Genomic DNA, 14,307 nt, shown 5'->3' on the forward strand with positions numbered 1-14,307 from the left:
TCTAAAACCACTGGACCTGGATCTGGACCAGGACCTGAACCTGGAGCTGAGCCCAGCTGTGTGTCCTTCAAGAGTGACCAGTCAGTAGATCGTTTCATTAAGTTTAAAGGACAACCTGCTGTAAAGAGGTGAGCTGTTAATAACATTAATATGTGACTGATTCATGTTTTAACTGTGGAGAAAGATGTTTTTTGAAACCTGATGTTTATTTTAAGCTTCGTTCTTCTTCACTTAAATTTATACTCTCACTTTAGAAAGCTGCCCAATAGAACCAGTCTTCAACTCTTCATTTCACTTTATTGAACTAGTTTGGTCCAATATTCTCTGAGGGTTTATTCCTGATGTTTTCCACTATTTTATGGACAGAAGCTTCTGTGTCTGAAGACTAGAAAGTGAATTAACATCTCTGGTGGTCTTCTTCTCTGTCCAACAGGAGACCAGCCTCTACTGGACCTGGACCTGAACCTGAGCCCAGCTGTGTTTCCTTCAAGAGTGACCGGTCAAAGGATAAGATCATTGATTTCAAACAAGAACATTCCTCAGACAGACAGTAAGTTGTTGTCATGTTGCTCTCTGTTGATGTTTGTCCTCATTAAATCCAGTCTGGCCAGTTGTCCTGATGGTCTTCATGTTTTCAGAGTGATGATGGAGGACAAAATTGTTCTGTGTAAAAATACTCCATGAAGTTCAGCTGAGGATAATATGAAGGTCTGAGCTCCACAAAACAAGTGGAGATCTTCCAAAGAGTTTTTAGTCTGACGTTCCCGACAGTAAAGTCTATCTGTCAAAATGAATTCATGATCCACAGACTGAAATCATTCAGCTTCATGTTTTATTGAACTCTGCTGTGTTGATCCTTTTCTTGTTGACAGCTGCTAGTTTCTCCAGCAGCTTCTGTGTCTGAAGAATAAAAAGTGAAATAACATCTCTGGTGGTCTTCTTCTCTGTCCAACAGGAGACCAGCCTCTACTGGACCTGGACCTGGACATGGACCTGAACCTGTACCTGGAACTGAACCCTGCAGCATTTCCTTCAAGAGTAACCAGTCAAAGAATGCGATCATTGATTTTGAACAAGAACATTGGTCAGACAGACAGTAAGTTGTTGTCATGTTGCTCTCTGTTGATGTTTGTCCTCATTAAATCCAGTCTGACCAGTTGTCCTGATGGTCTTCATTTTTCTCAGAGTGATGATGGAGGTCAGAGCAGGATTAGTATTAAAGGACAGGTTCACATTTCTTCATGTCCGTCCCTAAACAACTCTGACAGGACAGTGTTCCTCCTGTGGACAAACAGTAGTGACTCACTTCCTGCTAAAATCTGAGCCCTGCTGCTGAGGAGAGGAAGGGCTGTGTGTTATATCTGACATTACAAGGGCCCGACCCATCCGGACTTCATGGGGCCGGTACCGAAACTCCTATGAAGAGTAAAGAACTCTAAAAAACTGATATATCGGCCAAGAAGATTTAAAAAATAATAAAAACAAATAACCTATTTTCTGATATCTTAATTCAAACACTTGAGACAAAGATATGAACTGAATGCAGAACATTTGACTATTTTACAATATTTATTAAATATGCAAAAATAATGAAGTGTTACAAATATGTCTAAAATCACGTGGAGCACTTTGAAACTCAGACTTTAAGTACTTTTTCTTACAAGTCATGTCTACATGAACATAGCTTGTATTTACAAATAATGAATTCGTTATTATCTTTAAATTTAGGCCGTTGTGTCGTTAATCACCAAAAAGCAGAACACAAAAATGTCAATAGATGACTTTCAGGTCACAAATCAGACAAATAAATATCAAAATCAAGTTTGTAGGAAAACAATGTTGGAATCTCAATTGAATACAAGTTTATTGAGACTCTTCACCAATTTCCACTGGACAGTTAGCATCCAGCTAGCTTGTGTTAGCTGTGTGTTGCTGCACATAGTATTAAACGGGTCAAGAGCTGGAGGGACTAAACTAGACAAGCTGCTGAACCAACCCAGTAAACTGAATGACTATTGATTCACAATGGGATCAACAGTACGACCAACACTTTGATGTCAGAGAAAACCACCTGATTCAATGACGTCATCAACACTTTAACTCAAAGGACCTTCAGCTTGTGTTTGTCTCTGAGTGGACAAACACAGTGTGACTGATTCTTCATGATTCCTCCACAGAGTCGACCAGGAGAGCTCAGAGGTTCCCAGAGGTCCGTCTGTCCAGCAGCATCAGACACACCTGGACTCCATATTTATGGTCTGTACATGAACACCAACTAGTTTTACGTAAAGTTTGTTCACATTAATCTCCATGCTGCACTTTACAGACCAGTGGTGAATCTGTCCAACATGGATCTGATGTTAAATGTTGTCATTCACATAATATTCTGTTTCAGCTACTGGAGGAGAACATTGTGACTTTTGTGAAGAACGAGCTGAAGAAGGTCCAGAAGGTTCTGAGTTCAGATTACCCAGAATGCTTAGAGAGTAAAAGTGATGACGAGGAGGTGTTGGATGGTGATGAAGAGCAGAGGAGGAGCAGCAGAGAGGCATTTCTGAAGATCACACTTCACTTCCTGAGGAGAATGAAGCAGGAGGAGCTAGCTGACTGTCTGCAGAGCAGTAAGAGGATTTCTCTAAAGATTTAACATGAAGGATCAATGAGAAATTTACTGAAGTCTGTTGATGATGAATCTGTTTATATATACAATGTTTAGGGGAAGGAAATTGACTATTTTCTTCATAAATTACCTTAATGATCTTGTTTGTTGTGTGTTTATTTAGGAAGTTATTCTGGAGTTTGTCGCCGTAAACTTAAATCTAACCTCCTGAAGAAGTTCCAGTGTGTGTTTGAGGGGATCGCTAAAGCAGGAAATCCAACCCTTCTGAATCAGATCTACACAGAGCTCTACATCACAGAGGGAGGGACTGCAGAGGTCAATGATGAACATGAGGTCAGACAGATTGAAACAGCATCCAGGAAACCAGACAGACCAGAAACAACAATCAGACAAGAAGACATATTTAAAGCCTTACCTGGAAGAGACGAACCAATCAGAACAGTGATGACAAAGGGAGTGGCTGGCATCGGGAAAACAGTCTTAACACAGAAGTTCACTCTGGACTGGGCTGAAGACAAAGCCAACCAGGACATACAGTTCACCTTTCCATTCACTTTCAGAGAGCTGAATGTGCTGAAAGAGAAAAAGTTCAGTTTGGTGGAACTTGTTCATCACTTCTTCACTGAAACCAAAGAAATCTGCAGCTTTGAAGAGTTCCAGGTTGTGTTCATCTTTGATGGTCTGGATGAGTGTCGACCTCCTCTGGACTTCCACAACGCTGAGATCCTGACTGATGTTAGAGAGTCCACCTCAGTGGATGTGCTGCTGACAAACCTCATCAGGGGAAACCTGCTTCCCTCTGCTCGCCTCTGGATAACCACACGACCTGCAGCAGCCAATCAGATCCCTCCTGGGTGTGTTGACATGGTGACAGAAGTCAGAGGGTTCACTGACCCACAGAAGGAGGAGTACTTCAGGAAGAGGTTCAGAGATGAGGAGCAGGCCAGCAGAATCATCTCCCACATCAAGTCATCACGAAGCCTCCACATCATGTGCCACATCCCAGTCTTCTGCTGGATCACTGCTACAGTTCTGGAGGATGTGTTGAAGACCAGAGAGGGAGGAGAGCTGCCCAAGACCCTGACTGAGATGTACATCCACTTCCTGGTGGTTCAGTCCAAAGTGAAGAACGTCAAGTATGATGGAGGAGCTGAGACAGATGCACACTGGACTCCAGAGAACACAGAGATGATTGAGTCTCTAGGAAAACTGGCTTTTGATCAGCTGCAGAGTGGAAACCTGATCTTCTATGAATCAGACTTGACAGAGTGTGGCATCGATGTCAGAGCAGCCTCAGTGTACTCAGGAGTGTTCACACAGATATTTAAAGAGGAGAGAGGACTGTACCAGGACAAGGTATTCTGCTTCGTCCATCTCAGTGTTCAGGAGTTTCTGGCTGCTCTTCACGTCCATCTGACATTCATCTCCTCTAAAGTCAATCTGCTGGAAGAAACAGCAACAAAAGAAAAAACAGCAGACCATCAATCTGCAGAGACACGTCTCTACCAGAGTGCTGTGGACAAGGCCATACAGAGTCCGAATGGACACCTGGACTTGTTCCTCCGCTTCCTCTTGGGTCTTTCACTGCAGACCAGTCAGTATCTCCTGCGAGGTCTGCAGACACAGACAGGAAGTATCTCACAGACAAATCAGGAAACAGTCAGTTACATCAAGAAGAAGTTTGAAGAGTCTCTGTCTCCTGAGAGAAGCATCAACCTGTTCCACTGTCTGAATGAATTGAATGATCGTTCTCTAATGGAGGAGATCCAACAGTACCTAAGTTCAGGACGTCTCTCAACAGATAAACTCTCTCCTGCTCAGTGGTCAGCTCTGGTCTTCATACTACTATCATCAGAAAAAGATCTGGATGTGTTTGACCTGAAGAAATACTCTGCTTCAGAGGAGGCTCTTCTGAGGCTGCTGCCAGTGGTCAAAGCCTCCAACAAAGTTCTGTAAGAGTGTAGAAGTTTTTGAGAATGCTGTAAATGTGCTGTTATTGACCCAAATAGAAATATTTTTTTTGTTCCGCTCATTATTCTTTATCCAGGCTGAGTGGTTGTGACCTCTCAGAGAGAAGCTGTGAAGCTCTGTCCTCAGTTCTCAGCTCCCAGTCCTCTAGTCTGAGAGAACTTGACCTGAGTAACAACAACCTGCAGGATTCAGGAGTGAAGCATCTGTCTGTTGGACTGGAGAGTCATCAATGTAGACTTGAAACTCTCAGGTCAGTATTAATCATTTTATTGTATTATTTCATGTAAATTTACAATTGGAACATGTCTTGATCATACTCCTAATATAATTCAAATTCTTTAAGAGACCCAACATTTCCCCCATGAGCAAGCACTTGACACAGTGGCAAGAAAAAACCTGCCTATGAACAGGCAGAAATCTCTAGCAGAATCGTACTAATTGGTGGGCTGCCATCTGTCTGAACTGGTTGGGTTGAGAGTGAGAGAGACAGAAGCCCCATTCACGCTGCCTCTTCAAGGCAGGAATCTTGTGTTGATATTCCACCTCACTATAGGTGTGAAAGATGCTAAGGTGGAATGGGGGACAGTTTCATTCCACCTCTGACCCTCCAATAGAGGTTGTAACAGAGCCACAACAGAGGTGACACGACATCTGTGTGGACAGGAGTGCGATGTTCTGATAGTGTTCACAGACTGACAACTTAACAGATCCTTCATCCATCGAAGTAACGACACAAAACCAATGACACCCCTAATCTATATATATATATATATATATATATATATATATATATATATATATATATATATATATATATATATATATATATATATATATATATATCCACACACATTAAGAATGTGGGTCAGTCAGTCTATTCTGTTTAGTCCTGACTTACATATCTGAACAACCATTGAATGGGTTGTCATGCTCCCCTCAGCATGAACTGTAATTGCTTTGGTGATCCTCTGTCTTTTCTTCGGATGTCATCACCAGGCCATCATTTTAATCTGTACAATATTTTGGTTCATGACCAAATATTTGCAAAAATAATGGCATTTCAATCAGCTTCAGTTATATTATGTGTCTAGTGCTGATTAGTAAATTAGTGAAAAATAAATGATGAATATAATAACCGCAGATGTGCACTTAATTATCAGGACCCTCAGCTGAAGTGTGATGTGTGTTGTTTTGTGTGTCTGCAGGCTGTCAGGCTGTCTGATCACAGAGGAAGGCTGTACTTCTCTGGCCTCAGCTCTGGACTCCAACCCCTCCCATCTGCAAGAGCTGGACCTGAGCTACAATCATCCAGGTGACCCAGGAGTGAAGCGGCTCTCTGCTCGACTGGAGGATCCAGGCTGGAGACTGGACACTCTCAGGTATGAAGAGTCCTGCTGCAAACACTAAAGTGACAACTTTTTCAGACTAGTTTAGTGTCTTTTCAAAATGTGCCTGTCTGATTTATTGGCCTCTGGTTTTGCTGCTTGATGAATCGCTCATCCAAACTTCTTCACACTCCACACTGATTGCAGAGGATTATTAAAACATTTCCATTAAAATCTAATTTCCACCACGTCACTGCTGTGTTATGGTATTAATAATAACAACAGACCCTCTGTGTCAGATTTCTGATCAGACAATACTGAACCTCAAATTCAAAAGATTTCTTTGACACATAAATGAATGTTATCGCTGAATGCCAAAGAAACACTTTCCCTGAACCGGATCAGTGTTTTTGCCAAAGTGCTTGACTTTGAACCTAAAATGGTTCTGACATGGATCTTCATCAACCGTTTCACTTTCAGCTGTTCTGGAGTTGTGTTAAGGTTCTGCTGCTGGAAATCCAATGTTTCCTGATTTTGCTGCTTCAAAATAAAAGCTTTCAAATAACTACATAATGCAGGACTTTTATTGTGAAGGATTTATAGGATGTGTTAAATGCAGGAAGATGGCGTGACAACGTTGCATGTCGAGCTCTGCGATATTACGATATATATCATAGTCGAGATATAAAATGTCTAGGATATAGGATATAACGTAGGATATAATCCGCTGTTGTTTATATCGTAATTTTAACAGGTAGGCTACTTGATTAGCACTGTTGCTACACTTCCGTTAACGTACACTATGGTTGTAATTTAATACGCCGTGTAAAGCACAACTCAAAGTCAGAATGACCGTTGGATATCCAAATTTTGAGTTCAAAACAAGTTGCTTGTATGAAAGCGAGTGTAACTGCAGCAACAATACAGTTTTGTGGTAGCATTTTTTTGTCATCCACAAGGACTCGTTTTCGGCACCAGTCGCTTGGGAGTAAACAGAGGCAAAGCAGCATGACGGAGGACAGCGCAATGGAAGACAAAAATAACGTTACTAGTAACGTAATATCAGATGCGGATACAGAAGCAGAACCCCAAGAAAATTTGTGCCGAAAAGGGGGAACCGGAATTCCATTCTTTTGCTTTGGGTTGGGTTTAAAAAGTCAGACACCGACCAGACAAGGGTAATCTGCAAAACATGCCGCCAACAAGTTGTTACCAGTGTCTCGAACATGTCTAATCTGTTATACCACTTAAAGACACGCCGGGATATACATCGTTATCAGGATATAAACAACACATGGTTTCAGTTACTAACCGAGTCTATCCACACACTGCTGGCTGTGGTGTCATGGGGCTTCCTTCCTCAGAATGTATTCACCCATGTTGACTTGTTTCTTTGTTAAGTGAGAGACAAAATATTAAATAATATCAGTTTGCATAGTAGCACAATTCACATGAAGCTCAGTGAACTCAGTACACGCCTTGTTGTTTTAGTTAATATTTGCTGATCTAAAGGGCAGATATAGATCAGGCCTGTACAATAAACACAACAACAACAGAGCAGCACTTCCTCACAAAATGTGAAAAGTATAAACATATTATAGAAAGACATGTTAAACATGTAATAGATTAGAAAGGGTTTGTTGAGCCAGTAGATGAAGAAACATTGACAGTCATACTAGGGGAGAACCCAAAGAGCTGTGATCCAGCAGCGGTCTATGTTCTGCTGCCACAAACTGAAGGACAGTGAGTGACAGTCAGCTGAGAGTTGTTCATGTTATATGTAATGACACTTATTATTTAGTGTTGTGCTGTTATTGTCAGCTTTGGTTAGAGTTATATCTATGTTGTGTTTTGATCTACTGTACTAGTCTTTACACTACAATGTTCTTCTTCTTTTCTTGCTTTGGCGACATGTTTGTGTTACACCGTGCCAATAGATAATAACAATAATACATTTTATTTATTAGCGCCTTTCAGGTCACCCAAGTACACTTTACAGAAACAAAAGAAAACAGCAGTCAAACAACAAAGTGAAGTATACAAATAAAGTATACATAAAACAAATAATAAAAGCATTACAAATCATCAGGGAAAGCAAGTTTAAAAAGGTTAGTCTTCAGTTGTGATTTAAAAGTAGTAATAGATGAGCACTGGCGCAAACTGTGGGGGAGAGCATTCCACAGTGTGGGGCCAGCCACACTGAAGGCCCTGTCACCCACTGGGCGTAGGTCTAGAGGGGGGAATAGAGAGGAGATGTGCATAGGAGGACCAAAGTGAACAGGGTGGCTTATAGGGGTGGAGAAGACGGGATAGGTAGGGAGGCGCCAGGCCATTAAGACATTTAAAAACCAGAAGAAGTGTTTTCAAAGTGATCCGATATTGGACTGGGAGTCAATGCAGGTGCTGAAGGGTGGGGGTGATGTGTTCCCAGGACTGGGTGTGAGTTAGGACTCTGGCAGCTGAGTTTTGGACATACTGAAGTTTTTTTAATCTGTGGGTCGGTAAACCGAGGAGATAGCTATTGCAGAAATCCAGTCTGGATGTAACAAAGGCATAAATGAGTGTAGAGATAGAAAGGGAGGGGCGGAGTCTGGAGATGTTCTTAAGATGGAAGAAGGCTGTTTTTGTGATGTTTTTGATATGTGAGTAAAAGCAGAGGGTGGAGTCTAATGTGATACCTAAATTTCTAACTTCAGCAACAGTGGATGTGATGAAACCAAGGATGGAGAAGCTTAGATGGGAGGTTTTGCTGAGAGTGGCTGTGGAAGCAATGAGGATGGCCTCAGATTTGTCCTGGTTAAGTTTGAGGTAGTTGTAGTTCATCCAGTTGTTGATATCATGCAGTCAGTCAGGTTGGATGGTGGTAGAGTGTCTGACGGTTTCGTGTGAATGTATAGTTGTGTGTCATCGGCATAGCAGTGAAAGTTGAGGCCATGCCGGCAGATAATGTGACCAAAAGCGAGAATGTAAATGATGAAAAGTAGTGGACCAAGAACTGAGCCCTGTGGAACACCATGAGAAAGGGGAGATGTGGGAGATATAAATCTGCTAATTGAGACGAACTGTTGTCTGGCTGTGAAAGTGGGGTCCCAGTGATGCCAAGTAATGTTTCTAGCTGGTTCAGCAGAAGGGTGTGACAGACAGTATCAAAGGCAGCAGTGAGATCCAAGAGGATGAGTATGTTGAGGTGTCCAGAGTCAGCAGTTAAAAGCAGGTCATTGATGACCTTTGTTAGTGCAGTTTCTGTACTGTGTTTTTCCCTAAAACCAGATTGAAACTCTTCCCAAAGGTTGTAGTGTGACATATGGACCTGAAGCTGACTGACAACAGTGTGTTCAAGGAGTTTGGTGAGAAAAGGGAGATTGGAGATTGGTCTGTAGTTGTTAGAGTCCTCCTGGTCAGTTCCAGGTTTTTTCAGTATTAGGGTGACAGCGGCAGTTTTTATATAGGACCAGACAGAAGAGATGTGTTAATGATTTTTGTCAGTAGGGGGCAGAGCACAGGAAGACATGGTTTAGTCAGAGAAGTGGGCATGGGGTCCAGAAGGCACATAGTAGGCCTAGAATTTGTGACGAGTTCAGACACAAACTCGGGTGAAGGCGGCTGGCGTTGGTGGAACCAGCCAACCACGAAAGAGCGGGATCGTTGTCCGTCGGTGGACTGTAGCAGTGAGATGGACAGGTCACATTCCTGATGCCGCAGCCAGAAGAGCGCAGGGCGGCAAGGTGTTCCGCTTGGGCCGTGGCGACAGTGGAAAACTCCAGGATGAGCTTGTTCTGTCGCTATGAGCTCAGTTTCCAGGCAAACTATGCTCTTCTGCACCTTTAAGATGGTAAGGTGGCATGATCTGCACTCAGGTCCACACTCTGCCATCACACTTTGGATTGTAAAAGTTCGTAAAAGTGTAAAAGGCGTAAGATCACAGTAAAATCCGCTTAAAGACTTTGTAAAACAACAGGGCTCGAAAGTCGAGGCAGGCCACACACACATGGACAGACCAGTTTATAACTTTAGATCTAGGAGACCGATGACTAAAACATTTCACTGAGACAAAATAGATGGGTAAAACAACAAGGATCTAAAAGTGTAGCATAAAGTGTGCCATAAAAACTGGATGAAAGCACCACCCTAACCCTAACCCGACATGAAAACTGGTGCAGTATGAGACGCTACAGACATTTTAAATTTGGATTTGAATTTAACAAATGAAATGAAAAGATAAATGTACATTGTGAATGCAGCATGAGCCACGTCTTTGACTATGAAGTGAAGCAGCTCGCTCTGTGCAACAGCACCTGCATCGTAACATAAACCAACTAATCCAAGATGAAACTGGTCGGCAACTATTTTTAAAATCCATTTAATGGGTTAGTTGTCGCGGCCCTAAAAAGTTCTACTATTGAATTCAAATTGAACGCTGCACTTCTTTGAGTCCTCAGCAACAAACCTGCCAAGTTTGAGTAGATTAGATGAAAGGTTCTGGAGACGTGTGAACCACAGACAGACACAAAGAAAGACAGATTCCTGGCTTCACAGTCAGATGTTACTCTGGTCACATCTGGACACATCGTGTTCACCACAGCAGATTTCAAACTAAGAGACATTTTCTGTCATTGTTTCTGCTTTTAACCCTCTGAGGTCACGTGACCAATTTAAAACGACGTAGCAGCAAGACGCAGTCTCAGTGAGTTCCGACTTGATGTGTTGGCGCGGCCTTCAAAATACATACCAGTTTAAAAATGTTGTTGATAGGCCAAGTAACACCGGACTTACAATAAATAATGTACGCGAACATTGCCCTCACGTTTGCTGTGCATTTGGTTCGGGAAGAAACGGAAAAAAATTGCTTTTCTCACGAAAGTTTCCGTAAGCAGGAAGTGTTTGCAAGCTAAAAAAGACGTTCTTATTGGTGGAAAAAAGCACCACACCAACCAATCATAAAATTATATGGCAAAACCACGTGATTTGGTTACTGAGGAACAGGGGGAAGTTGTGGGAGGGACAGAGGCGGAAGAGTGACAGCGACAATGACGGTGATAGAGACAGCGATAGAGATAAAGAGTTTTGAGAGTTGAGAGATTTGTGACATTTAGCGTGTATGGAGTGTATAGTTAGTGTTTTATGTAGTGTTTGGTGTAGTGCAGTGGTCCTAAATAGGCATCCGGCCCGCCGGCCTCCTAATAGTGGCCCCCGAACTGTTATTCCTTCACTATGTGTTTGGTTGGGTCAGCACGTATACACCGAGAATTGTTTCCATGCCAGTGATACACAGACAGCTGGGTCACTCACTGCCGTGAGCGCATTTTTAACTTTCACTTTCATTTTTGGAGTAGTTCGCATCAGAGTCCTGCACAGGTCTTATTTTGCAAACCCGCACCCTGCCGTACCTGCCATAATTAAAACCACGTCCGACCCGTTTTCTGACAGTAGCACAAATTACATTCCGCATCCGAGCCGGCCCTCTATAAATTGATTAGACGGACGCAATTTTTAAAAATGAAAGTAAGCCAGTATGGGGAATGGAAGTTCGGGGAGGGCGCAAGCATGCAAGAATGAGCTCATATGAATGCTTATCATTTTGAAATGCAGGAATATTTTTGTAAATGTGTCGCTAATAATGATTTTTTTTTTTTTTGCACATTATGCCTTAAAAATGGCAATCGCAAAACCCAACCCGCACTCTCCAGGTGTCTGACCCGATCCGCACCCGTGTCATACACAGTAAGTTATTTTTTTTTTGCCAGCTGTAGGAGCCTAAATTGCTCGAAAATGGCGTGTTCCAATTTCACTACTAAAAGAAAAGTGGACAGTGAAAATCGGCAATTCAAGAAGAATGGACTGAAAAAAAATGCATTCATTCTCCCTCCAACCAGCACAGACCCATGTGCTTAATATGACAGGAGAATATAGCTGTGAAGAAGATTTCCAATTTGAAACGGCAATATGAGACAAGCATTGGAATTTTGAAAAGACATTTCCTTAAGATTCCTGCTTGCAGCTTGATATGATGATTTCAGTGCATTTATTTTTGTTGTTCTTACCTCTGAATTTTGTCACATCTATGACACAACAGCAAAAAGCAACAGAGTGCTCACTTTTGACACTTTATGTCAAAATGGAAATGACATTTTATTTTAGTTTGTATTTTTGTTGTTGTTTTGAATGAAAAGGACATTTTGTTTTGAATATTACAGTATTATTGCATGTGGCCTGACCGACCTCAATACATGGACCTTTGAGTCATTGTAAAAAATCTTTGTGGCCCTTTAAGATTTGTATTTGAGTACCTCTGTTGTAGTGTGTTTAGTGTGTAGTGGAGTCATTTTTTGTTTTGTGAGTCAAAACAGTAAGGAGACTGCTGAATGTGGAGCAGGCAGGAAGTAGCTGAGGGAGCTCTGAGCCTGAGGCATTGCCTGCATTTAAATGTAAATAGTTACATATAACTTTGTAAATTTCAAAAACGGATGCACAAATTTAGCAAACAACAATTTATGTTTGAATTATAAGAAATGAAATTGGTTCGTTAAACATATTTGTAGTTTTCACAGTAAAAGATCTAACTTGGATTTTATGTTTTTTTGGGATTTTAGGTCCATTGTGTTGATAGAGTATGTCAAAATGAAAAAATAACTGTACAGTCACACATGTGAGGTTGTGTTGAAAATAATGGCACCAAACAAGGCAAGGTAAATAGTTTTAAAGGTGAAATATAATGGTAAAATCAGAAGTACTCAAAAACTGCCAATTATACTCTAGACCCCAGGGAGTTAATGGCATTAAACATGACATGAAGTTCTCCTCACAGTAACTATTACTGCTCTAATATACATCAGATATCAATCCAGCACCAAACTATAGTAACATTCACATGTCAACACATGAAACCATGCTGTTTCTATCACAAACAGGTTCAGTGACACTTGTGAGGTTCTGGAGGGAAACAGTCTGGGAGTCTCTTTCACTTGGTTTTGTGGCAGAGGTCGGGAACCAACGTTCAATGTTTTCTGATTGATTTATTACGTATAAATTGTATTTGTTTCTTTGCACAGTTAAACAAAGCAGCAGAAACACAGCAAGAACAAAAAGCAGACTGTGCAGGTGAGAGTCAGAAAAGCCCCCCAAGCTTCAAACAGGAATCGGACCTCAAAAGTTCTGACGTCCAAATCCAAAAGTCCTATAATATAGAAACATAAGCACAAGTTGACATTGGATCAAACAGCAAGCGTAAGGTCGCCCACAGGAAACAGCAACAACATAAAATAAAATAAAGATGAAGTGATAAATCCAACAGGAGGTTTGTGTGTGTTCTCAGATGTTGTCGTCCTCTTTCACACACACCAACATCCTGTGGCTCACTCTCAGTGTGTGAGGAGAGTGGCAGAGGTGAAGAGGTTCAGGGAGAACAGGGAGAAGCAGCCTGATGGACAGATTGTGTTTCTGTGTATGAGAGTCATGTCATGTCCATGTTTGCATGCTGAAAGAGGATGTGCTGCTCTGACCCCCCTCCTTCTTTCAGGGTGGAGCCTGCTGGAGTCCGATGGTTGACACCAGGTCTGAGGAAGTGTGAGTGTCTTTTTACTTTCATTCATGAAAACACTGTGACATCACTCATTCACATCTGTGATGTCATCATCACACTGATGACACATTAATAACTGCAGCTGTGTTGTGTCTTTTTCTCTCCATCAGATTCCTGTGAGCTCACAGTCGACACAAACACAGTCAGCAGAAACATCAAGCTGTCTGACAACAACAAGAAGATGAGACGTGTGGAGGAGGATCAGTCATATCCTGATCATCCAGAGAGGTTTGAATCCTGGTGTCATCAGCTGCTGTGTAGAACTTGTCTGACTGGTCGCTGTTACTGGGAGGTCGAGTGGAGAGGAAAAGTTTATATATCAGTGAGTTACAGAAGAATCGAAAAAAGAGGAGGCTGTAAAGACTGTTGGTTTGGAGAGAATGATCAGTCCTGGAGTCTGTGGTGCTCTGATGGTGGTCGTTACTCTGTCAGTCACAATAACAGACAAACAGACATCTCCTCCTCCTCCTCCTCCTCCTCTGGTAGAGTAGCAGTGTATGTGGACTGTCCTGCTGGCACTCTGTCCTTCTACAGAGTCTCCTCTGACTCACTGATCCACCTCCACACCTTCAACACCACATTCACTGAACCTCTTTATCCTGGATTTGGACTCTTCAGGTCCAGTTCTGGTTCCTCAGTGTGTCTGTGTGGTGTTTAGTGTGCAGAGTCTCCTCCTGTCACAGAAACATTGTCAGTGCTGAACAGTTGAGTCTGTACAGGATCACAGTCACATCAATCTTTGAGCTTCTTCTCATAAATTCATCAGTCAACTTTGTACAAAATGGTTCAAACTGATTGAAAAGATTCTTCAT

The 14,307-nt window shown here is 42.0% G+C and overlaps 1 protein-coding gene across 1 annotated transcript; it reads left to right on the forward strand.

The window, feature by feature from the left end:
* Window positions 1–14,099, forward strand: LOC115577189 (NLR family CARD domain-containing protein 3-like; the record flags this gene model as incomplete). The annotated part of the gene is made up of 10 exons (XM_030410111.1): window positions 1–128; window positions 434–550; window positions 956–1,096; window positions 2,178–2,256; window positions 2,396–2,621; window positions 2,784–4,572; window positions 4,668–4,841; window positions 5,797–5,970; window positions 13,433–13,479; window positions 13,606–14,099. Coding segments are annotated over 10 exons (3,369 nt in total), but the record flags the coding sequence as incomplete, so codon positions are not given.
* Between the last annotated feature and the right edge of the window lie 208 nt (window positions 14,100–14,307).

The sequence above is a fragment of the Sparus aurata genome, chromosome 24 (genome assembly GCF_900880675.1).
Source record: "Sparus aurata chromosome 24, fSpaAur1.1, whole genome shotgun sequence".
NCBI lineage: Eukaryota > Metazoa > Chordata > Actinopteri > Spariformes > Sparidae > Sparus > Sparus aurata.